Source organism: Bufo bufo, chromosome 7 (genome assembly GCF_905171765.1).
Source record: "Bufo bufo chromosome 7, aBufBuf1.1, whole genome shotgun sequence".
Taxonomy (NCBI): domain Eukaryota; kingdom Metazoa; phylum Chordata; class Amphibia; order Anura; family Bufonidae; genus Bufo; species Bufo bufo.
In genome coordinates, this window is record NC_053395.1 from 162,356,082 (window position 1) to 162,379,407 (window position 23,326).

General features: G+C 44.6%; 1 protein-coding gene across 1 annotated transcript in view; it reads left to right on the top strand.

Moving 5' to 3' along the window:
* ATIC (5-aminoimidazole-4-carboxamide ribonucleotide formyltransferase/IMP cyclohydrolase) overlaps positions 1 to 23,326 on the top strand; it is a 55,928-nt gene that overhangs the window by 20,296 nt on the left and 12,306 nt on the right. The window contains exons 8-12 of the mRNA XM_040440769.1: positions 34 to 159; positions 417 to 524; positions 1,341 to 1,426; positions 3,283 to 3,372; positions 8,558 to 8,686. Of these exons, the coding sequence (XP_040296703.1) occupies positions 34 to 159; positions 417 to 524; positions 1,341 to 1,426; positions 3,283 to 3,372; positions 8,558 to 8,686 (539 nt within the window). The remainder of the gene's footprint in view (positions 1 to 33; positions 160 to 416; positions 525 to 1,340; positions 1,427 to 3,282; positions 3,373 to 8,557; positions 8,687 to 23,326) is intronic.

Sequence of the window (23,326 nt, forward strand, 5' to 3'; positions counted from 1 at the left end):
CTTATTACGTTGTCTTCTGTCTCCTCTCTGCAGTACTGAATGGATCTCCAGGGTTCATTAATCTGTGTGATGCACTGAACGGCTGGCAGCTGGTGAGAGAGTTAAAAGCTGCTGTCGGTCTCCCTGCAGCCACCTCTTTTAAACACGTGAGCCCTGCAGGTAATAATCCTATGGATTTCATGCTTTACACTTATCAGTAAAAATCCTACAATAGTCACTGTATGTAATATGGTAATATCCTTAACAGCATTTGCTTTTACTGAGGGTAATAATTTTTTTTCATCTTGTACAATATTCATTATCGACTAGAAATTGTCTTAAAGAACAAAGCCCGTATTTCTCACTTTTATCCTACATTCATGCATACTTTGTTTAGCAGCAGGGGCATAGCTTGTAATATCACTTTCTACCACCAGGTGCCGCTGTTGGAGTTCCATTGACAGAAGAGGAGGCTAAAGTGTGCATGGTACATGACCTATATGCCACCCTTACTCCTTTGGCAACTGCCTACGCAAGAGCCAGAGGTAAGTGCTTGCTCACTGTCTGAGCTTCACATAATAGCACAAGCTCTGTGTAGTCATATATGTGCCAATAATTGAAGAATTTTGCCAAGATTTGACGTTATCCCCTATCCACAGGTTAGGGGATAACTAGCTGATCGCAGGGGATTCAACCGCTGGGACTCCCAACGATCTGAACAGGGGTCCTGTTCCCCCGGTCTGATGGAGCAACAGGTTGGCCATGTGCCGTGCCACGCCAATCATTCTCTATGGGACTTCCAGAAAAGGCTGAGCACTGTACTCTCTCAGGTAGTCCCATAAAGAATGAATGGACCTATGATTCCTCCCCCTGTTTTTGGGATTGGTGGGGGTACGAGCAGTCAGATGCCCGTGGATATGGCATAAATGCAAAACTGGGCACAACCCCCGTTTAGGCTACTTTCACATCTGTGTTTTTGCTGGATCCGTCAGGGGCTCGGCAAAAACGCATCAGATATATAATACAACCATTCCCGATACGGCACCATTGACTTACATTGTGTTTGATGCTGGATCTGTCTTGCTCCCATGGGAACACAACCAAACAGAAGGCATTATGGTGGACTCCGTTCAGTTTTGTCCCCATTGACAAAGAATGGGGACAAAACTGAAGCGTTTTCCTTCAGTTTTGAGATCCTCTGACGGATCTCAATACCAGATGGGAAAACACAGATAGAAAATTAGCCTTCATGAATGGTAGGCAAGACGACACACGCCTCAAATGTATTGCATTGGCTTAAAAAGGTTTCACTAGCTCAACTTTTTATTGCTGTACTGCCTATTTAACTGTTTACCTCCTAGGTTCTGACAGGATGTCGTCTTTTGGGGACTTTATTGCCATTTCTGATGTGTGTGATGTTCCCACTGCAAAAATAATCTCCAGAGAGGTATGAAGATTTCAGGGACGGAGTAGCTGGACTAGTGGGAGTTGACTAGATTGACTGGTTTACCAGAATGTGCTGCTAGCAAACAGTGATTCTCTCTGGGGACGAGCGTAGCGACAATCGCTGCCTGATCATTGCCTATGCATCCGCAGGTGTAAAGGAGCCTTTACACTGGAATATTTGGTGTCTGGGTCTCCAGAATGTGAAACCAAGTGCTCTTCAATGTAGTGTACGGGACCACATGTCTCGCTTTTTAGTCCCTAAATTAGAATCTAAAGTGGTTTTCCAGGACATAAAAATCTATTTCCTATGCTCAGGATAGGTCATCAATATCTAATTGTGCGAGGGGTGGTGGTGTAATGCTCAGCACCCTTACTGGTTTGCTGTTTGAAGAGACTGCAGTGCTCTGACAAGTTCATACTATACCAAGCACCGCGCCGTACATTGTATAGTGTCCATGTGACCAATAGAAGTGACGGAACAGGCTTGGGAAGAGGCTGCAGTGCTCACCCAAGAGCTGTGGCCTCTTCAAACAGCTTAGCATCGTGGGTGCCAGGGGTCTGATCCCACCGATTTAGATATTGATCACCTTTCCTGAGAGGTTATCCAGGACTTAAAGGGAACCTGTCATCAACGTTATGCTGACCTCACTGAGGGCAGCATAAAATAGTGACCGAAATGCTGATTTCAGCGGTGTCACTTATGACAGTCGCAGAAAAATCCATATCCAGATGGCGACCAAAATGGTTGCCAATGCGACTTAAAATTTGCAGATGGTGACAAGACTTTTTAGTCTTGTTGCCATTTGCGACTGTACCGCCGTGCTCCTGCGCAGCCTAAGTTCTCTTCAGTAGCACAGTGCAGAAGGAAGGAGTCCCTCCCTCTCCACTGTGACGCGGCCGCCACTACCACCAATGGGGATATAGCAGGGAGGAGCTGTCGCCACTGCGCCGCCAATGAATGTAAAACATAAGTATAGGCAGCGGTATCACAGACCCGGCCTCAATAACAGGGCATGCGATACGCAGCAATTAACCCCTCAGGTGCCACATCTGAGGGGTTAATTGCCACAGATCGCATGCCCTGTTATTGAGGCAGGGTGCTGGGTCTGGGATACCGCTGCAGACAATTGTATAAAGGAGTTAGAGGACCTTTTCATGGGTCCAAAGAATATGAACTTAGTAGCAGGCTGCATAGAGCGGCGCCCAGGGATCTAAGTTACTATTATTCCTGGGCGCTGCTCCGTTCGTCCTCTGTGGCCCCCGGTAATTTCAACGTTCAGAGCAAGGAGGAGGAGACGCCAGTGTCTCTCCATCTCCCTGACAGCAGCGCAGTCCAATCACAGCTCAGAGCGAGGGAGTTTTTTTTTTTTTTTTTTTTTGTTTTTTCTCCCTGGCTCTGAGCTCTGAACCCACACCTACAATGAGAACTGAGCCGGGAAATGAACAGAGGGCGGCTGCGCATGCGCAGCCGCACTCAATTCATTTCTATGGGTCCGCCGAAAATAGCCGAGCATTGGCTCGGTTATTTCCTTCTGCCCCATAGAAATGAATGGGAACAGGGGCCACACGTGCCTGGTGCTCTCCATTAACTTCTATGGGAGCAGTGCTTGGTGGTGGACGGACCCTGGAAAATTCGGGGTCCTCCAGCCGCAGCTCTCACCGCTCAGTTTTTGTTGTATGTGCGGGTCCTATCAGACAATGGGGGAATATCCTAGCAATATGCCCCCATGTCTGAGATGGGAATACTCCTTTAAATGCAAGTCTTGATGATGGATCATCCTGAGTAGACTCGGCTTGATTATTTAATCTGCAGTCATCAGAGTTAGTAATTGTGTTCTCTTAATCGTGCTCTGATAGGTTTCTGACGGTATTATAGCTCCAGGCTATGATGAAGAGGCTCTGAAAATCCTCTCCAAAAAGAAGAATGGAAGTTATTGTGTCTTGCAGGTAATTAATTCTCATGCCGAGCATGTTTTACTGATGGCTCCTGGGTTCCATTATACAGTTCAACTAAACCATTTTAAGAGATCTAACTGGAAAAAGCTGAAATTCTGAAAATCCGTTTTAAATATAGAAGAACTTAAATTCCTAATTTAAGCAGCCTGTATTTGGGTGTGACGTGATGGATCTCCCCCCCCCCCCCCCAAAAAAAAAAAAATCTGAATTTCATTATCAAAATTGCAAGAATTAACCCTTTATTTGCAGAAGTATGTAGTAGCTGGCGGTACATGGCTTGATCCCTTGATTGGGTAGTAAGCACATCAGATAGGAGATTGGAGGCACATGTTGTGGTGGTTCTGTTCATGTGCTGCTAGTATGAGGTGGGAGTGGGTACATTTCTCATGGTTAGTGGACAGCATCTTTAGGGCACTGTTTTTGGAGCCAAAGCCAGAAGTGAATCCAGCAGGAAGTACTTTCTTTATCTTATTCTCTTCCCATTTTTTTTTTTTTTTTTTTTTTTTTAGCCAAAGCGGGTTGGATCACAAACTGCACCAAAAAGTCGTGTGTGACATCATTTGTTAATGTCTTAAACAAAACACACCTTTTATCTAAAAGGAAGGCTTTTAGAAGATCTGTAGCTTAATACACCTAGAAAAAGGGCCATGATTGTTCCTCACCGCCAGGTGAAATTAAATTATAAACACTGTAGTGAAGTATAAACCAAAATATGGCACTGCAAATTAGGGTTGTATCGAATTATCAATACCTAATCGATACTTTTGTACCCTGATCGATTCAATACCAGGATTTGCCTTTTACCGATACTAGACTGCGCTTTGAGCCATGTTCTCCTCAGCAGCACAGTGGAGAAAGAGGCAGTCTCTCCCTCCCACCAGTGAGAAGATAGAGAGGAGGGGCTGTGGCCACTGCGCCACCCAATGAATTTAAAGGGATTCTGTCACCTATTTTTACCCTATAGAGGTGCAGACATGCGCGGCTAGATCGCCGCTGGCATGTCCGCAATATACCTGTCCTATAGGACTGTGTGGTTTTATTGAGTGTAAAAAATTTATATATATTTTTTTTTTTTTTCGCAGTGTTCGTAAAAACCTGCTCTATAAAAATACCACATGACCTAACCCCTCAGGTGAACACCAGAAGTGTCAAAAAAGCCTTTTTTTTTTTTTTTTTTTTTTTGTCACCTTACATCACAAAGTGTAATAGCAAGCGATCAAAAAGTCATATGCACCCCAAAATTGTACCAATCAAACCGTCATCTCATACTGAAAAAAATTATCGCCTACATAAGGCAAAACAGCAATTTTTTGGGTTGCCTTGCCTCACAAAAAGTGTAATATAGAGCAACCAAAAATAATCTGTAACCTAAAATAGTACAAACTGCTGCCACCACCTTATCCCTTTAGTTTCCAAAATAGGGTCACTTTTTTTTTTTTTTTTGTAGTTTCTACTCTAGGGGTGCATCAGGGGGACTTCAAATGTGACATGGGGTGTTTCTGTAAACTACAGAAACGGGGCAATAAATATTGTTTAGTTTGGCTGTTTAATCCTGGCTTTGTTAGCAGAAAAAAATGATTTAAAATGGAAAATCTGCCCAAAAAAGTGACATTCTGAAATTTCATCTCCATTTTCCATTCATTCTTGTGGAACACCTAAAGGGTTAACACGTTTGTAAAAATCAGTTTTTAATACCTTGAGGGGTGTAGTTTCTAAGGTGATTTTTCTATTATGTAAGCCTCATAAAGTGACTTCAGACCTGGTCCTTAAAGTGGGTTTTGGAAATCTTCTGAAAAATTAAAAAATTTGCTTCTAAACTTAAGTCTTCTAACGTCCCCAAAAAATAAGATGGCATTCACAAAATGATCCAAACATGAAGTAGACATATGGGGAATGTAAAGTAATAACAATTTTAGGAGGCATCACTATCTGTTTTAAAAGCAGAGAAATTGAAATTTAGAAAGTTGCGAATTTATCCATATTTTCTTGTAAATTTTTTTTTTTTTTTTTTTTATAAATAAAAATTTAATATTTTTCAAATTTACCAGTGTCATGAAGTACAATATGTCACGAGAAAACAATCTTAGAATGGCTTGGATAAGTAAAAGTGTTTTTAAAGTTATCACCACAAAGTGACACATGTCAGATTTGCAAAAATTCAGTCTGGTCCTTATGGTGAAAAATGGCCCGATCCTTAAGGGGTTAAGTGTTCTTGCAAAGCAAGACCACTTACATTATTATTATAGCCAAATTTACCACCCTAACTCCTCCCACAGTTTTTACACTACATAGACAGTAATATACCGAAATGTGTGAATTGTTCCCGATTGGTGTGCTATTACTTTGTGGAACATTTCGCAGAATGGTTCACGAAACATTGGCATTTTTGTGACTAAATTAGTCCCATAGGAATGAATGGCGGAGTGTTCAAAACTAGATTTCTGGGGAAATTGTGTGATGTGTTCTTGCCGCCACCAGTAGTCTGCAACTGAAGTGGGCGGAGTAACTGGGTGGAGGGGCTTGAGTAACTGTGGAAAGGTTGGACTGAGAAGAGTAACTTTATGGTGTGGGCAGAGTAACTGTTTGGAGTGAGTAAAGATGGTAAACCTTACACTAACCAATTGATCAAATTTAAAAAGTGCACATGGCAAGCTTGATAGAGCGAGAAATGCATTTCAACTTTTATTTATAGAGCACGTTTAATTGCAATATTTACCAAAGTGCTTCCCGGTGACGTTAAAACATCCATTTACAGCTGTAAAGTGAGAGTAAATATCCCAGCATGCATTGCAGCAAGCATCTTCAGAGGAGTAGTCACATGACGTCCCCGCCCACCTCTGTTCCTATAGAGACAAGAGCCCCTCAGACTTCTGTACGGACACAGCAATAGAAAGCACACCCCAGTCCCAGCAGTTAAGAGAGGTCACTTCACTGGCGGTTGCCATCTTCAAACGGTTGTAGTTTAAAAATTATAAATCCTACAGCATAGAGCTTTATATTGTGAAAATCACAAGACCCAGACCTACATTTTGATGCGTAGTATGTCTCTAAAAATCTTAGAAATAAAGGCACAGTCGCAGTTTAGAAATTGCCCTTCAAATTTGAGGTGGCTAGAGTGGAGTTTCAAGGAATGTCAATGGGCGGCGTGAGTTGCAAACAAATGGTCATATTGTGAAAACTATCAGGACTATGGCTTAGCCGTGGACATTTTTAGTGGCAGCAGGGATTTCTGAATGTTTTGATATAATAATTGTGTAGGTGGTCTTGAAAATGAGGGAGTGGTGGCCATTTAGAAATCATGTCCTGATTTTTCAGCTCACACTCTAGCTTTTGTCAGCTCCCACTCTCTAGTTTTGAACATTCCGCCATTCATTCCTATGGGACCAATTTCGTCACAAACGCAGATATTTTGTAAACCAGTCTGCGAAACGTTCCACAAAGTCATAGCACACCATCGGGAACAACTCAACGTTTCAGTATATTACTGTCTATGTAGTGTAAAAACTGTGGGAGGAGTTAGGGTGGTAAATTTTGGCAATCATAATATATGTGAGATAACTGTAAGTGGTCTTGCCATGCAAGAACTCTTAACTAGAGTGGGAGCTGAAAAATCAGGACATGCTAAACGGCCACCACTCCCTCATTTTCAAGCCCACCTACACAAATCTTATATAAAAATGTTCAGCTATCCCTGCTGCCACTAAAAATGTCCACGGCTAAGCCATAGTCCTGATAGTTTTTTTTTTCTCAATATGACCATTTGTTTGCAACTCACGCCGCCCATTGACATTCATTGAAACTCCACTCTAGCAATTTCTAAACTGCGACTGTTCCTTCATTTTTAATATTTCAGAGACATACTATGCATTAAAATGTAAGTCTGGGTCTTGTGATTCTCACAATATTTAGCTCTTCGGATTTATAATTTTTAAACTACAACAGTTTGAAGATGGCAACCGCCAGTGAAGTGAGACAGTTGGAGCAGTTTGTTTTTAACCGCTATTCTCTGCCCTTGCTGTAGAGTGAGTTGCCATAGGAACCCAGGTGTGTGAGTAGCTTTTGTCACTCTGCTGGCTAGAGTGTGAGCTGAAAAATCAGGACATGATTTCTAAACTGCCACCACTCCCTTATTTTCAAGCTCACCTACACAAATCGGCTGCTAATGTTTTTATAAATGTATGTTTTAATGTAACTGTGAAGCACTTTGGGCAACAAAATTGCAATTAAACGTGCTATATCAATAAATGTTGAAATGCATTTCTCATTCTATCAAGCTTGCCATGTGCACTTTTTAAAGTTGATCAATCAATTGGTTAGTGTAATGTTTACTATCTTTACTCACTCCAAACACTCAACAGTTACTCTGCCCACTCCATAAAGTTACTCTTCCCAGTTACTCCAGCCACTCTGCCCACTACAGTTGTACACTACTGGTGGAGGCAAGAACACTTCACACAATTTCCCCAGAAATTGTAGCTTTTCTAGTTTTATATGGTTTCCCTTTTCACTGTAAAGAAGAAAAATGCAAGCTCTTAATGCTGGATAGACATTTAAAGAGGACCGTTCACTGGTCTCGATGTTACAAAATTACTTGGCAGTGTAGAGCTTTATTAGTAGATGTCGGGGCATATTATATATTTGAATTTTTTTTAGATGCACTGCTCAGTTCCCAGTCTACCTTGTATGCTAATTAGTAGCATTGGAACAGGGAGGAGGAGACTGCCGTGTTTTTCTATCCTCTGGATAGATCATTAGCATCTGATCAGTGGGGGTCCCCCAGGACCCCCGCTGATCAGCTGTTAGAGAGAAGGCTGGAGCGCCACTGCCTTCTCAGTCTCCCTCAGGCCCATTGACGTCACGACTAGTATCACTGGCCTGTGCGTGGCTAAGCTCTATTCAAGTCAACGGGGTTTAGCTGCGCCCAGGCCAGTTATACTAGTCATAATGTCTCTGGGCTTGTGGTAAACAGAATGCCGCTGCGCTCCTGGAGCGCTGCTGCCTTCTTAAACAGCTAATCGGGTGGGGTCCCAGATGTCGGACCACCGCCGACCAGATGCTGCTGATCTATCCAGAAGATGGATCATCAGTAAAAAAAAAAAAAAAACTGCAGAACCCCTTTTAAGTAATTTTTACAGGTGCAGCAGACATTCGGTATTAATGATCTATCTCCCTTTAGGTGGATCCGACTTACGAACCAGAGAGTGCAGAGATTCGAACCATCTTTGGCTTGCAACTGGAACAGAGGAGAAATGATGCGGAGGTAGACAGCTCTCTTTTCAGCAATGTGGTCACAGCAAAGAAAGAGGTACAAACTTCCAGGCCATCTGTTAACATTTTAAAGGGGTTTGCCAGAATTTAGTGGCCTATCCTTAGAATAGTTTATCAATATCTTTTCGGTTGGGGTCTGACTGCCGTAGTGGATGGAACTGGTTACTGCAGCAATGCTCTCATTCTGGACCAGATCAGTGGACTGTGTAGTTCTAGCAACGAAGCTACTGCAGAACAGCTGAATGGTTGTGGACCCATTTATTTTCAATGGGGCCGGAAAAGATGTGGACAGCACACAGTGTGCTGTCCGCATTTCCGTTCCGCGGCTACGCGAATAAATTGAGCATGTCCTATTCTTGTTCGCAGCTGCGGACAAGAATAGGAATCCTCTATTAAGTGCCGGCAATGTGCGGCATCAGTGTTTTGCGGTCCGCAATATGCAGAACGCAAAACGCTACAGATGTCTGAATGGACCCTAATCCAGAATCCAACAGAGTACAAAACCAGAACATAAATAATAAATAAATGAAAACACCTTGTGAGTGCGTTCTAAAAATTTGAACGTAAACCAAAAGGTGTCCAAGTGATTGACAGCAATTTCCAAAGACAGTGTCTCCTAACGGTCAGCATTTCAGGACGACGAAAGACTATTCCTGCTAGTGATGGATTAGCTAGGTCAAATACCAGTGACTTGCCATCCATATAGAGTGGAATTTTGACATGGAGGACTGCTGTGTGGAGAATATTTTCTCATACAGGTGGAATTCACCAGAGCAACCACCTCAATTAACAAGTGAGTTTGGGGGCTTTTCCAATGTCGGGTGATGACCAATTTAGTCGCCATAAGTATGAGTTGTCACTATTCTATACGGACGAGCGATGCTGTTATCTATGCAGAGAAGTGCCATCTCTGGTGTTTCTAGTCTGTGGGAGGTAAATTCAGCTATCCTTTATAACTCTTAACTCATGTTTTTACATTGATAAGTGCACCAATGTATAAACACCCCATTGGTTTGCATTGCTTTTAAAAGTATCCGGCATCACAAATACCAATTGCTTACTTTCTCCAATTGTGTGCTCCTGGTTTTAAAGGACATCCATCACTCTGATTTTGGACCGTTATCTACAGTAATGAGTTGTACTGCAGATATGGAGTCGTTATTATTTATTTTCCCTTTTGTCCTCGGACTGAGAGGACTCGCCTCCAACCTGGTAGGGACAGGAAGAATAATTTTGACTCTCCTCCGGCTCTTCCTCAGTGTCTTGCTGTCCCTCCAGGTTGGAGATGGCACTTGCTATGAGACAGTTTCTGTTCTAAGGCAGGCAGAGGTGGTAAGGAAAAAGGGAATGCCTTATACACATGAGGGAAGCAGGCAGCAGCCGTGCCATAGTTGGGTATTAGGGTGCAGGGGAACCCTTCAAGATCCCTGCTCCTTACCTCCTGCTCAGCGCGTCGGGCGTGGAGGTCTATGTGACCGGACACTCAGGGATTCCCTCAGCTTCTTTGGTAAGCTCCCCATTGCGATCAGATGCCTTCGGCACTCACGATGACGCCACCGGAAGTCATATGCGGCTCACGTGCGTTCCAGGAGGTACTTCCGGTCTGTGGAACGCACGCTGAGGGGGCGGAGCTATAACTGGTGCACAGTATCATAGCTGAAGTCGCCCACTGATCTGAGGTCTGCAGGTAAGAGTATTTAAAGGGGATCGGAGGTGGTACAGTTAAACATGTCTGAGCAGGGTACTGGTCAGATGGAGTCCTCTCAGGGACCTACTATTGTAAGGAAGATGGTCTCTGAGGGGAATGCTGGTTATGTTACTTAAGCTAACCCCCTTGTACCTCTGTCTCCCTCTTTCTGTATGTGTGCAGAGTGATAAAGATGGTACTCGGAAAGCAAAATCTAGTCCAAAAACTAAAGTGTGTTTATGTTCAGTTAAAATGCCTGATACATATAGCAAAAAACTCTGCAAAAAGTGTACCTCTAATATGGCAAAAGACCTGGTCCTGTTTGTTAGGGAGGAACTAAGGGATGTAATTGGGGAAGAAATGAGATCTGCCCTAGCTGAAAATCCTGTAGTGTTCTGGGGACATCTAGCTCAAAACATAGGGATACCAAAATGATTGTTTTCAATCTCGTCATCTGCAAATTCCAAACAGGAATCCGATTCAGAGGATCCGGACTCTTGGGATTCATCTGGGTCTTATTCAGAATTCAAAAACTTCCTCTTTCTTCTGAAGATACAAAAGAGTTAGTCAAAGCAATCAGGGCGACTATGGATCTTTCGGATGAAAGGGTCCATAAATCCATCCAAGATCAAATGTTTAGTGGTCTGGAACAAAGTTTTCATAGTCCACAAAAACATGCAGGAATTAGTAAAAAGAGAATGGGATAGAAATTTATCCCTAAATCTGAGACGTCTTCCTTTTAGTGAAGAGGATGAGGCCTTTCTAACAATCTGCCCTAAAGTTGACGTGTCTGTCTAAACTAGTTAAAGGGGCAAATGTGCTTCAATTTGATTACATGGGGACGCTAAAAGACCCCCATGGACAAGCAAGCAGATCAGACTTTAAAGATCTGGGAGGCTGGCGCTGCTCTATTCAAACCTAATCTGGCTGCCACGTCCGTTTTCTAGATCCTTGAAAAGGTGGTTGTTACAGTCAGAAGCTCTCCTAAAAGAAGGGGCTCCTTATGACACACTAAAAAGACTCCTCCTTCCCTCTGCTTTTGAAGGCAGTAGATTTCTTGTCAGAATGATGGCAAAAGCCACTGGACTAGCAGTAGTGGCTAGGAGAGCTCTTTGGTTGAAATGTTGGGCTGGTGATATCGGTTCCAAGATGAAATTATGTAGTTTACAGTTTCATGAAAAACAGATGTTTGGCCAAGATTTAAACTATTTTAGAAAAGGCCTCAGACTCAAAGCCCTTCCCTAAGGATACAAATAAAAGAAAATTTCCCTTTCGAAGAGTTGAAAAAGGGGGTTCCTTCCAGGCAAAAAAATCTACTAGGGAAACGCATTGGTCCAAAGGAAAAAAATCTGACTGGAAACAGAGGCTTCCTGTTTACCCCAAAGAAATACAGAATCTTCTAAACAATGACTCCAGCGTTTAGGTGGGAGGAAGACTGAAGTTTGGGAAGAATGGGAAATGGGAAGAATGGGAAAACATCACAGTAAATCCTTGGGTATTAAATATTATTGCGAAAGGTTAAGATATTACCTTTCGTCTTCCTCTTCACTTAAACGTCTTCAGAGTAACCCCAATTCAGAGATCGGTCTTACAAGAAAAAATGGAAGAGGGTATTCGGAATCTATTAGCTCAAAGAGCCATTATCCTGGTTCCTTTCTCACAACAAAGGGGCTATTATTCGACAGTTTTTCTGGTAAAAAAAAAAAAGATGGACAATTACGACTAATAATAAACTTAAAGCCTTAACAGGTTCATAAAATACGACATTCAAAATGGAGACCATAAGATCCACAATAAATCTGTTAGGAGATTTTTTGGCATCGATAGATCTAAGATGCATATTACCATATTCCGGTGTCCGATACATCTCTGAAATTTCTCCACATAGCAGTTTTTTGGGGGAAGAAACTACATTTCCCCTCACCCATGACGGCACCCCATGCGACCAGGGACCTCCCATCCGGGACAGGAAACCTGAGAAGATAAAAGGTTCACACCCCCACCAAGCACCAGTTCAGGTTTCCTGGGAAGCTCACGTTGGTTCTCACCTACAGCCGGGGGGAGGCCCAGGTTCTTATCCGGTGGGTGGCCTCCCCCAGGTGGCGTCATGCTCTCCGGGGCTGCTGCCTACAGTCTGTGCTTCTTCCCCCACATTCCGGTGCTGGCCTGAGGGAGCCGCTGTGGCCGTGTTCAGGCGGCTTCCCTCCTTGCTCCCGGGTTGCCCGTCTTCCTGTCGGCGTCGGAAGGGGCGTCTGCGCATGCGCGCTCCCTGACGCGGGGGGGCGGGGCTTGACCCGGAAGTCGGGTTGAGCGCCGATGTGTGCCCTGGCGAGTCTTTTAAAATATAAATGCGGCAGAGGGGGGGAACCCAGCCGGCTGATGTGGCACACAGTGTGGTGCTGAAGAGGCTCTTTGTGGCAGCAAGATGTCAGAGCCGGCAGACGGACACGCCGAACCCCTGGAACCCTCAAGGCCCGTGAGTCCGGTACCAGTCCTGAGGAGTGGGGGCTAAAAAAGGTGGTGAGATATATCCTTTTTTTATTAATGGGGTGTTATCTGCTTGATTTGTGTAGGTGGCAAAGCCCCCCAAAAAAGCGGCCTCAAAGACGAAGCATAAGGAGTGTGCAGGATGTAAGGTCCCCCTAGCTTCCTCCTACTCTAAGCCGTTATGCTCCCCATGTATTGATAAATTGGTGACGGAGGAGTCACGGAGCCTTTCCAGGAATATGCGATCTTTAATAAGATCTGAAGTGAAAGCCTCCCTAAAATCCTTAACTGCGAATCGCCCGTGGTCTCCGGGAAGATCTCCGGATATGAGGGATTCGGATATAGACCATTCTGACGTGGAGGAAAGAGAAGCAGGCCAGTTACTCTCTGATGATACTAATTCGTCAGCAGAAGAGGAAATAGGGGGATCCCTTTTCTCGCCTGAAGATACCCAAAACCTCCTTAAAGCGGTCAGAGCGACGATGCAGTTAGAAGAGGTGAAACAGGCTAAGTCGACAGCAGACGTTGCCTTTCAGGGGTTAGGTCCCAGAAAGCAGAGTTTTTTTCCATTCATGAGAATGTGCAGGCATTAATTAAAAAGGAATAGAAGAATCCTGATAGGAAGTTTTTTGTTCCAAGCTCTGTCAAAAGGAAATATCCATTTGATGAGAAGGTAGCAGCCTGTTGGGACAAGGCCCCTATCGTTGATGCTTCGGTGGCGAAGATTGCCAAGAAGTCTGCTCTACCGTTCGATGACCTTGGTAACCTATCTGATCCTCTGGATAAAAAAGCGGATTTTTACTTGAAGGCCTGGGAATCATCCTCTACCTGCTTGGGGCCGGCGGTTGCAGCGTCATGGGTCTCTAGGTCACTACATATCTGGCTGGAACAGTTAGAGCAGCATCTCAGTGAGAAGAAACCCAGAGAAGTTTTGGCCTCTCTTCCCACCTTTTTTAAGGCTGTTGATTTTTTTAGCCGATGCCTCCACAGATATAGTTAGGTTCTCAGCCAGATCATCCGCCTTATCCAATGCAGCTAGAAGAGCTATTTGGCTAAGGTCCTGGAAGGCGGATCAGGGTTCTAAGGCTAGGTTATGCTCTATCCCCTGTGAGGGTGACAGGCTCTTTGGATCTTCCCTAGATGATATACTTGAAAAGGCCTCAGATAAGAAGGGTTTTCCAGCTCCTCAACGCCCCCCCCTCTTTTCGTAGATACCAAGGCAAAAGGGTAGGCAGTATGATGAAAGGGAAAAGGATAGATTTCCTAAGAAATCCGGAGGTTTCCTCTTTAAACCCCAAGATCAAAGGCCCAAAGATAAGCAATGATGCCGAATCCCAGGTAGGGGGAAGATTATCTCTTTCTCCCAGCCTGGAAGAACATAACCAAGAACGGCTGGATCCTGGGTGGGGTTGGAGAAGGGTTCCGGCTGGAGCTTCTGACTCGTCCCCAGGACTCGTTCAGGCTGACAGATTACCCCAAGGATCTAGTCAAGAGACAGGCCTTAGAATCAGAGGTCCTGCTGCTTCTGCGAAAAGGGGTGGTTGTCCCGGTTCCGCAGGCAGAGAGGGGCTTGGGTTTTTACTCTCCTTTTTTTAGTAAAAAAAACCCAATGGCTCCTTCTGGGTAATCCTAAACCTGAAGGAATTAAACAGATTCCTCAGCTACAAAAAAATTTGCATGGAGACCATAAGGTCGGCCATAGATCTCCTATCAAAGAACTGCTGGATGGCGACTCTGGACTTAGAGGACGCGTACTACCACGTGCCAATTCATGTGTCCTCCCAAAAATATTTGAGGACTGCAGTCTGGGTTCAGGGGGAATGTCTACACCTGCAATACAGAGCCCTCCCCTTTGGGGTTTCTCAAGCCCCCAGAATCTTCACCAAGGTGATTGCGGAAGTAGCCTCCTTCCTAAGGTTGTCAGGGGTTCCGTTGCTGCCATACTTGGACGACTTCCTGTTTGTTTCCCAGACCAAGGAAGGCTTGATTCAAAACATCGAGGTTTCCTGCGCCCTGTTAAAGAGCCTGGGCTGGAAAATAAATTGGAAAAAGTCTTGCCTAACACCATCCTAGAGTTGTGTATTTTTAGGCATCCTTTTAGACTCCCGAGTAGAAAAGTCCTTCCTCTCGCCCGCCAAGATATTTTCCATCAGGGAGCATGTTTTGGATCTTTTCAGATCCTACCTCTGCTCGTTCAGGAGGGCAATGGCAGTGCTAGGCCACCTGACAGCAACCTTTCCAGCGGTCCTATATGCACAGGCTCATACAAGGAAGCTACAGTCATGCATCCTGCGCCAATGGGACGGCTGCAAGCAGTCGTTGGACCGACCCTTCCACTTATCCGCAGAGGCGAGAGTGTCTCTTCTTTGGTGGACTGTGACAGAGAATCTCTCAGGAGGAGTACCATGGGCCTTTCGGGATCCGATGGTAATTACAACAGACGCCAGCCCGTGGGGTTGGGGGGCCCACTCGGAGAACAAGGGTTGGCAAGGGAGGTGGGATTTGAATACCAGGAAAGCCACCTCGAACTTCAAAGAACTGAAAGCAGTAGAGATGGCCTTTAAAAGCGATAGCTCCAGACGTATCCTTCAGGAACATAGTCCTATACTCAGACAACTTGACTACAGTGGCATACATCAACCATCAAGGCGGAACAAGAGTACCTTCTCTGGCGATACTGTCACCAGATCTTTCAGCTAGCAGAGCAGAAACATCTATCCCTGTCGGCAGTCCACATAAAGGGGAAGGAGAACATAGTAGCCGATTTTCTGAGTCGCACCCAGCTAAAGCAGGGCGACTGGTGCCTAAACTCAGGTCTTCTCCCAGTTAACGCAGAAATTCGGCCTCCCTACGGTCGACCTATTTGCCTCCAGAAAAAACAGGAAAGTGGAAAGGTTCTTCTCCCTAAGTCGTCTGGACGATCCAACAGCCTTAGACGGACTAGCACAGAACTGGACTCGGGAGGAGGGTTATGCCTTCCCTCCGTTTTCCCTAATTCCGCGGGTCCTGAAAAAAGTCCAGAGGGAGAAAGCAACGATTACCCTAGTGGCCCCAGTGTGGCCGAAAAGGTCCTGGTACTCCTGCCTCCTAGACCTAGCAATAGCCCCCCCTTGGATTCTGTCCCCTCGGGAGGATCTATTATATCAGGGCCCGATCCTGCATCCCAATCCAGGAATTTTGCATCTGGCAGCATGGAGGCTGAGAGGGAGATTTGGTTAGGTCGGGGTTTGTCCCAATCTGTAGTTTCCACCATTTTGGGAAGTAGGAAAGCCACCACGGCCAGAAAATATAATAAAATCTGGGAAGTCTTTTCCTCCTTTTTAGGGATCAATCCTGACCCCTTCTCTCCTCCAAATGTCTCTAGGGTCCTAGATTTTTTACAAGCTGGCTTGGATAAGGGGCTTAGGGCTTCCACCCTAAGAGTACATGTGGCAGCCTTGAGTTACTTCTTCGATTCCCAGCTGGCCCTGCATCCTTGGGTTAAAAGGTTTCTGTCGGCAGCCTCCAGGATCCGCCCTTCGATAAGACCCTTGTCCCCTCCTTGGGACCTTAACACGGTCTTGACGGCTCTGTCACAGAAACCTTTTGAGCCCTTGTCAGACATACCCATAGATATGCTCTCTTTGAAGATGTCCTTTTTACTGGCCATTACTTCAGCTAGGAGGATCTCAGAAATTCAGCCCCTCTCGGCTTTTCCTCCTTATACTCAGGTCTTGGACGACAAAGTTATTATTAGGCCTCTCCCGTCCTTCCAGCCAAAGGTGGTTTCGGACTTCCATAGAAGTCAGGATGTGGTCCTTCCATCTTTTTGCCCTAATCCCTTTAATAGTTTAGAAAGGGAGTATCATTGCCTGGACGTCAAAAGATGTCTGCTTGCTTATTTAGAGTCTACCTCTGCCTGGAGGTTGGAAGAAAACCTCCTTATTCAATTTTGGGGTAGAAATAAGAGGCGGAAAGTGTCCACGGCAGTTATTGCTAGATGGGTTAAAAGGGCCATTTCCGAAGCCTATTTAGCGCAGGGTCTCTCGCCCCCTTCAGGGTTTGGAGCCCACTCCACCCGAGCGGTAGCTACGTCCTGGGCCGAGAAGGCGGATGCCTCCCTGGCCCAGATTTGTAGAGCAGCAACTTGGAGTTCTCAACATACCTTTTTAAAACATTACAGGCTCCAACTTCACGCGGATTCTGCCTTTGGTAGGAAGGTGCTTCAGGCGGTTGTCCCCCCCTAGTTTCTCATTAATAGTCTATCTCACATGGGGTGCCATCATGGGTGAGGGGAAAACAACATTGCTTACCGGTAATTGTTTTTCTCGATACCCATGACGGCACCCCCAAAATTTTCCCTTCCCTATAATAAAAGTATATTAAAAAAAAAATAAAAATAAAAACCTTTTAGTTGTCCTTTATTAGATTATATGCGGAGTAGCCCGCTACTTCCTTATTGGTAGTTTTCTCTCTTAAGTATTGAAGAGATATAATGTACCGTATTGGATCTCTCTCTCTTTTCTTACGTGTATTCACCTCCGGAGTACTGTTTATTACTATCACTGGTGCTTGGTGGGGGTGTGAACCTTTTATCTTCTCAGGTTTCCTGTCCCGGATGGGAGGTCCCTGGTCGCATGGGGTGCCGTCATGGGTATCGAGAAAAACAATTACCGGTAAGCAATGTTGTTTTCCAGTTCCAAGTACTTCCCTTTGGCATAACCTCCACCCCGAGAGTGTTTACCAAAGTAATGCTAGAGCTGGTGGCTCATTTAAGAAGGCGAAACATCCTAATTATTCCCTACTTGGACGATCTGTTAATTGTTGTTCAATTACTTTTATTGACAAGAATACAGAAAAATAATCATTTGGACTGAGTCCAGGCGAAATCAAATGGCATTGTCAACCGCCGACTATCCTCAAGACATCTGAGATGACCTATTTTATGTGAAATACAGGCAATATTAGCGAACATGAAAGGATTACATATAGATGACAAATCTACTTTCCTAAGGGGGAGGGAGAAAAAAAAAGGGAGGAAGGGAAGGGTAAAAATTAGGTATACCATTTTCTTCTATGTATAGACATGGTCTAGCCAGTTTTGGGATGCTTGGGTTCTTTTAAATAAGATCCAAGGGGTCCAAGTTCTGATATATTTCTCATCTGTTCACTCATCCTCCGCCGACAACTCCTCCATTCTGCGGATATGTTCAAGTTTGTCTCTAATGTGTGGGGTGACGTGAGACTTCCAGTATCTTGGTATGACCAGGCGTGCGACCTGCAGAAAGAATCTTAGGAGTCCACCCTTTAGAATGGGCCCTGGGAGCATAAATAATATTGCCCCTTCAAGGGTCCACTGTACCGAGCTACCGCTCACCTGATTATACAGATTATTCAAGGCCTTCCAGAAGGAAGTCAGACTAGTACACTGCCACCATATATGGGACATTGAGCTCACCTTCCTGTTGCAGCACCAACATAAATCTGAACATGTGGGGTAAAAAGAATGTAGGAGTGCTGGGGTTCGATCTGTTAATTGTAGGCAACTCTGAACAGACACTGGAATACAATCTGTTCATAACTTGTTAGACCCTTTATCAGACAGGTTGGTTAATAAACTGGAAAAAATCAAATCCTTGCCCATCTCTGAATTTACAATTTTTAGGGGTCCGTCTAAATTCTACTCGTCAAGAAACATTTCTTACAACCCAGAAGGTGATGGGGATAAGCAAAAAGGTTGCAAAATTTCAAAATCGATCTGTATGTACAATCAGGGAGGCGATGAAGCAACTGGGTTTTTTCCCTTTTGTGCATCCCGGCAGTAAAATGGGCACAGTTCCACACTCTGGATATTAGGGTGTTGGGAAAGAAGTCAGGAATCATTAGAGGGGAAAGTTCAAATTCGCTTACTAGTAAATCAGTCCCTGCAGTGGTGGAAAAATACAGAACATCTGATGAGAGGAGTTCCATGGAATCCCAAACATTTGAATAATTGTTACGACAGATGCAAGCCTTTGGGGATGGGGAGCGCACTGCTCTCATCTCTTTCCAAGGCAAATGGTTCAACAGTCAGAGATCCCTTTCTTCAAATCAGAGGGAGTTGATGGTTGTCTGGGAAGCGATAAAGGCATTGTCTCATTACATAAAAGGAAAGGACATTCAAGTAAGGACTGACAACACAACAGTAGTTGCCTACTTAAATCATCAAGGAGGAACAAGAAGCCTAGCTCTGAGCCAGTTCACAGAAAAAATATTTTCTTGGGTGGAAGTTCACTTAAGAGTCCTGTCAGCTGTACATATAAGGCTACTTTCACACTAGCGGCAGGACAAATCCGACAGGCTGTTCACCCTGTCGCATCCGTCCTGCCGCTATTTCGCCGGACCGCCGCTCCGTTTCCATTGACTATAATTGGGGCGGAGCTCCGGCGCAGCACGGCAGTGCACAGCGAAAGGCCGCTGGACTAAAAGTACTGCATGTCTGACTTTAGTCCGGCAGCCTCTCACAGCGAACTGCCGTGCTGCGCCGGAGCTCCGCCCCTGTCCACATTATAGTTAATGGGGACGGAGCGGCGGCATGGCGAAATAGCGGCAGGACAGATCTGACAGGGTGAACAGCCTGTCGGATCCGTCCTGCCGCTTGTGTGCAAGTACCCTTAAAGGATCCCTAAACACAAGGCAGAACTTCTTTAAAGCGAACCTGTCACCTGGATTTTGGGTATAGAGCTGAGGACATGGGCTGCTAGATTGCCGCTAGCACATCCTCAATATCCAGTCCCCATATATTGAGGATGTGCTAGCGGCGATCTAGTAGCCCATGTCCTCAGCTCCATACCCAAAATCCTGTTGACAGGTTCCCTTTAAAGAAGTTCTACTTAAGAAATCTGCCTTTGGGTTTAGGGATCCTTTTAGATGTATAGCTGACAGGTTCCCTTTAAAATCAACAGAATGGACCGTAGAAAGGCGTATGCCTTTCCCCCTCCAACTAATTCCCAGGGTTCTAAAAAAGATCTGGCTAGACAAGGCCGTGTTATTCTGATAGCTCCTCTGTGGCTGAAAAAAAAACATGGTTCCCCTTGCTGAAGACAGTGTCCGTTCAGAGCCCATGGATTCTTCCTTCGAAACAAAATCTATTGTCACAGGGTCCTATCTGTCATCTCAAAGTAGAAAGGTTACATCTGGCAGCATGGAACCTGAAAGGGTGATATTGAGGTCTAGGGGTTTATCAGATGCCATTATCAACACCATGACTGCCAGCAGGTAAGTAGTGACTTCCACAATTTACGCTAAAGTTTGGAGGTGCTTCTGTAGCTGGTGTGCAAGCCAGAATCTCTTACCAGAAGTTTTCGGTTCAAGCAATTTTAGGATTCCTGCAGTCAGGATTTGAGAAGGGATTACGTCCAAATACATTGAGTACACATATCGGCGTTAATCGCTGTATTTGATGAAAAAATTGCGGATCACACATGGGTTATCCGTTTCATGAAAGGGGCAGACAGGTTAAGACCATTCCTAAGGCTCCATTCACATGTCCGCTATTCTGTTCTGCATTTTGCAGAACGGAATTGCAGACCCATTCCTTTCTATGGGGCCGCACGATGTGCTGCCCGGATCTGGAAATGCGGGTCCGCAATTCCATTCCCGAAAAAAAAAAAATAGAACATGCCCTATTCTTGTCCGCAATTGCGCACAAGATTAGGCATTTTCTATTACAGTGCCGGCGATGTGCAGTCTGCAAGATGCGGAACGCACATTGCCGGTGTTCGTGTTTTGCCACATGGATGTGTGGATGGACCCTTAGACCTACTGTTTCTCCCTGGGACCTCAATTTTTAGTGCCATCAGGCAGGGTGGATTTTGATTTTAATCACTAGTCAGTAAAGCTTGATTTAAATCATAGTTTTCTACATAAAGACTAATTCTTGCTGGTATAACTTATAATATGCAAGTAGATGAAGATTTTTAGAATAATAACTTTTCATATTAGTTTAACATTTTTGTAACAGTAACATTTTTGCTGTGAAGAAGAGGCATGTGATCTCTGCTGAGTCAAATTCAGTTTTGAGAACTGCAAAAGTAAACCAAGCATCTGTGATATTATTGGGCAGTTTCTCTGCCTACAAGATATTCTTACAAAAACCTCTGGAAGAGCATGACATTGAATGGATTAATGAAATTTATTTACCAAAAAAATTACACACATAGAATGTGTCGGCAGATAGTATTCAGTATATTGGGCAGACTAGATGGGCCAAATGGTTCCTATGAATTAGCCCCTGGCCCTATCTTGTATGAAGGATGGCCTTATGCCTATCCCATGCATGCTTAAACTCCTTCACTGTATTTGCAGCTACCACTTCTGCAGGAAGGCTATTCCATGCATCCACTACTCTCTCAGTAAAGTAATACTTCCTGATAGTTTTAAACCTTTGCCCCTCTAATTTAAAACTATGTCCTCTTGTAGCAGTTTTTCTTCTTTTAAATATTCTCTCCTCTTTTACCTTGTTGATTCCCTTTATGTATTTAAAAGTTTCTATCATATCCCCTCTGTCTCGTCTGTCTTCCAAGCTATACATGTTAAGGTCCTTCAATCTTTCCTGGTAAGTTTTATCCTGCAATCCATGTACCAGTTTAGTAGCTCTTCTCTGAACTCTCTCCAAACTCAAATTCATCGGGGGCCGCATCAGCAGTTTGGTCACCCTCAAAGGGCCAGAAAACTTAGTTGCTTGGCCCTTGGGGATCTCGGACGCCACTTCCACACTTTGGCCGGGGGCTCGGTGGAGCTGATGAGGTGTTTTATCCTAATGAGAGAGATTTCATAATAAGTATTTTGAGATAATAGCAGCCCCCCCCTTTGCCAGTAATAACAGCCCCCCCTTTGCCAGTAATAACAGCCCCCCCTTTGCCAGTAATAACAGCCCCCCGCCAGTAAAAGTATTGTACATAATAAAAAAAAAAAACATACTTACCTCCATGTCAGTGATGCGATGCAGGCCTCTTCTGGCCTGTGTCCCACGCTGTATGGCTCAGGCAGTGCGATGACGTCATCGCGTCGCCTGCTCCGGCCTCTGATAGGCTGCCGGCCTAGTGCCTGCAGCCTATCAGAGGAAGGGAAAGAGACACGCCTCTCCCTCCCCTACCGCAGCACAGGCAGGCATCTGTATCGCTGTCCTGAGGACGGCGATACAGATGACTGGAGATGAGCGCTTCCACAATGGAAGCGCTCATCTCCCTGTGCCCCGCCGCCAGCTCGCTCGCCTGCCGCATATCGGCGGCGGCTGCGCGGGCCACATGACTAGGTCTGGCGGGCCTTGTGTTTGACACCCGTGCCTCCAAAGTATCAATATCCTTCTGGAGATATGGTCTCCAGTACTGAGCACAATACTCCAAATGAGGTCTCACTAGTGCTCTGTAGAGCGGCATGAGCACCTCCCTCTTTCTACTAGTAATGCCTCTCCATATATACCCAAGCATTCTGCTAGCATTTCCTGCTGTTCTGACAGTCTGCCTACCTTTAAGTCTTCTGAAATGACCCCTAAATCCCTTTCCTCAGATACTGAGGTTAGGACTGTATCACTGATTTTATATTCTGCTCTTGGGTTTTTACGCCCCAGGTGCTTTATCTTTCACTTATTAACATTACATTTTAGTTGCCAGATTTTTGACTATTCCTCTAGTTTTCCTAAATACTTTTCCATTTGGTGTATCCCTCCAGGAACATCAACCCTGTTACAAATCTTTGTGTGATCAGCAAAAAGACACACCTTACCATCGAGGCCTTCTGCAATTTCACTGATAAAGATATTAAACAATATGGGTCCCAGAAGAGATCCCTGAGGTACCCCACTGGTAACATGACCATGGTCTGAATATACTCCATTGACTACAACCCTCTGTTGCCTGTCCCTCAGCCACTGTCTAATCCATTCAACAATATGGGAGTCTACGTACAGCCTTATTCTACATAATTAAAAAACGAATCTTTATTTCTTGATGGAATAACCTTTGGATGGTAATATATTTTCCTCGAAGCATTTTATATAAAAAAAAATCTGATTTAGATTAAAAAAAAATTATATCTATAGAGAGGTATCTATATCCTCCCTTTTGAACCGTTGTCAGAAGCCTCTCTGAGGTATGTCACTAAAGACCTTTATTTTTGGTGGCAATTACCTCAGCACGTAGAGTAAGCAAAATTCAAGCTCTAAAAATAGTGGAACCCTTCTGTATTGTGAGAACAATTCTGTCTGAAAACACATTAGATCATTCATCCCAAAGTTGCATCAAATTTCCACAGACAAGAGGAAATTATTGTCCCATCGTTTTTGTTCAAACCCAAAAAACAGAAGGGGAAGAGCAGTTCCACAGGTTAGATGTGCGTAAGGCTGTTCTACTCTATCTAGAAACCAGGAAAACTGACTACTTATTAGTCCAGTTCGTGGAGCACATAAGGGGCATAAGGCCACAAAGAACTCATTGTCTAGATGGATAAAAATGGCCATCTCTGAATCGTACAAATCTGTAGGAA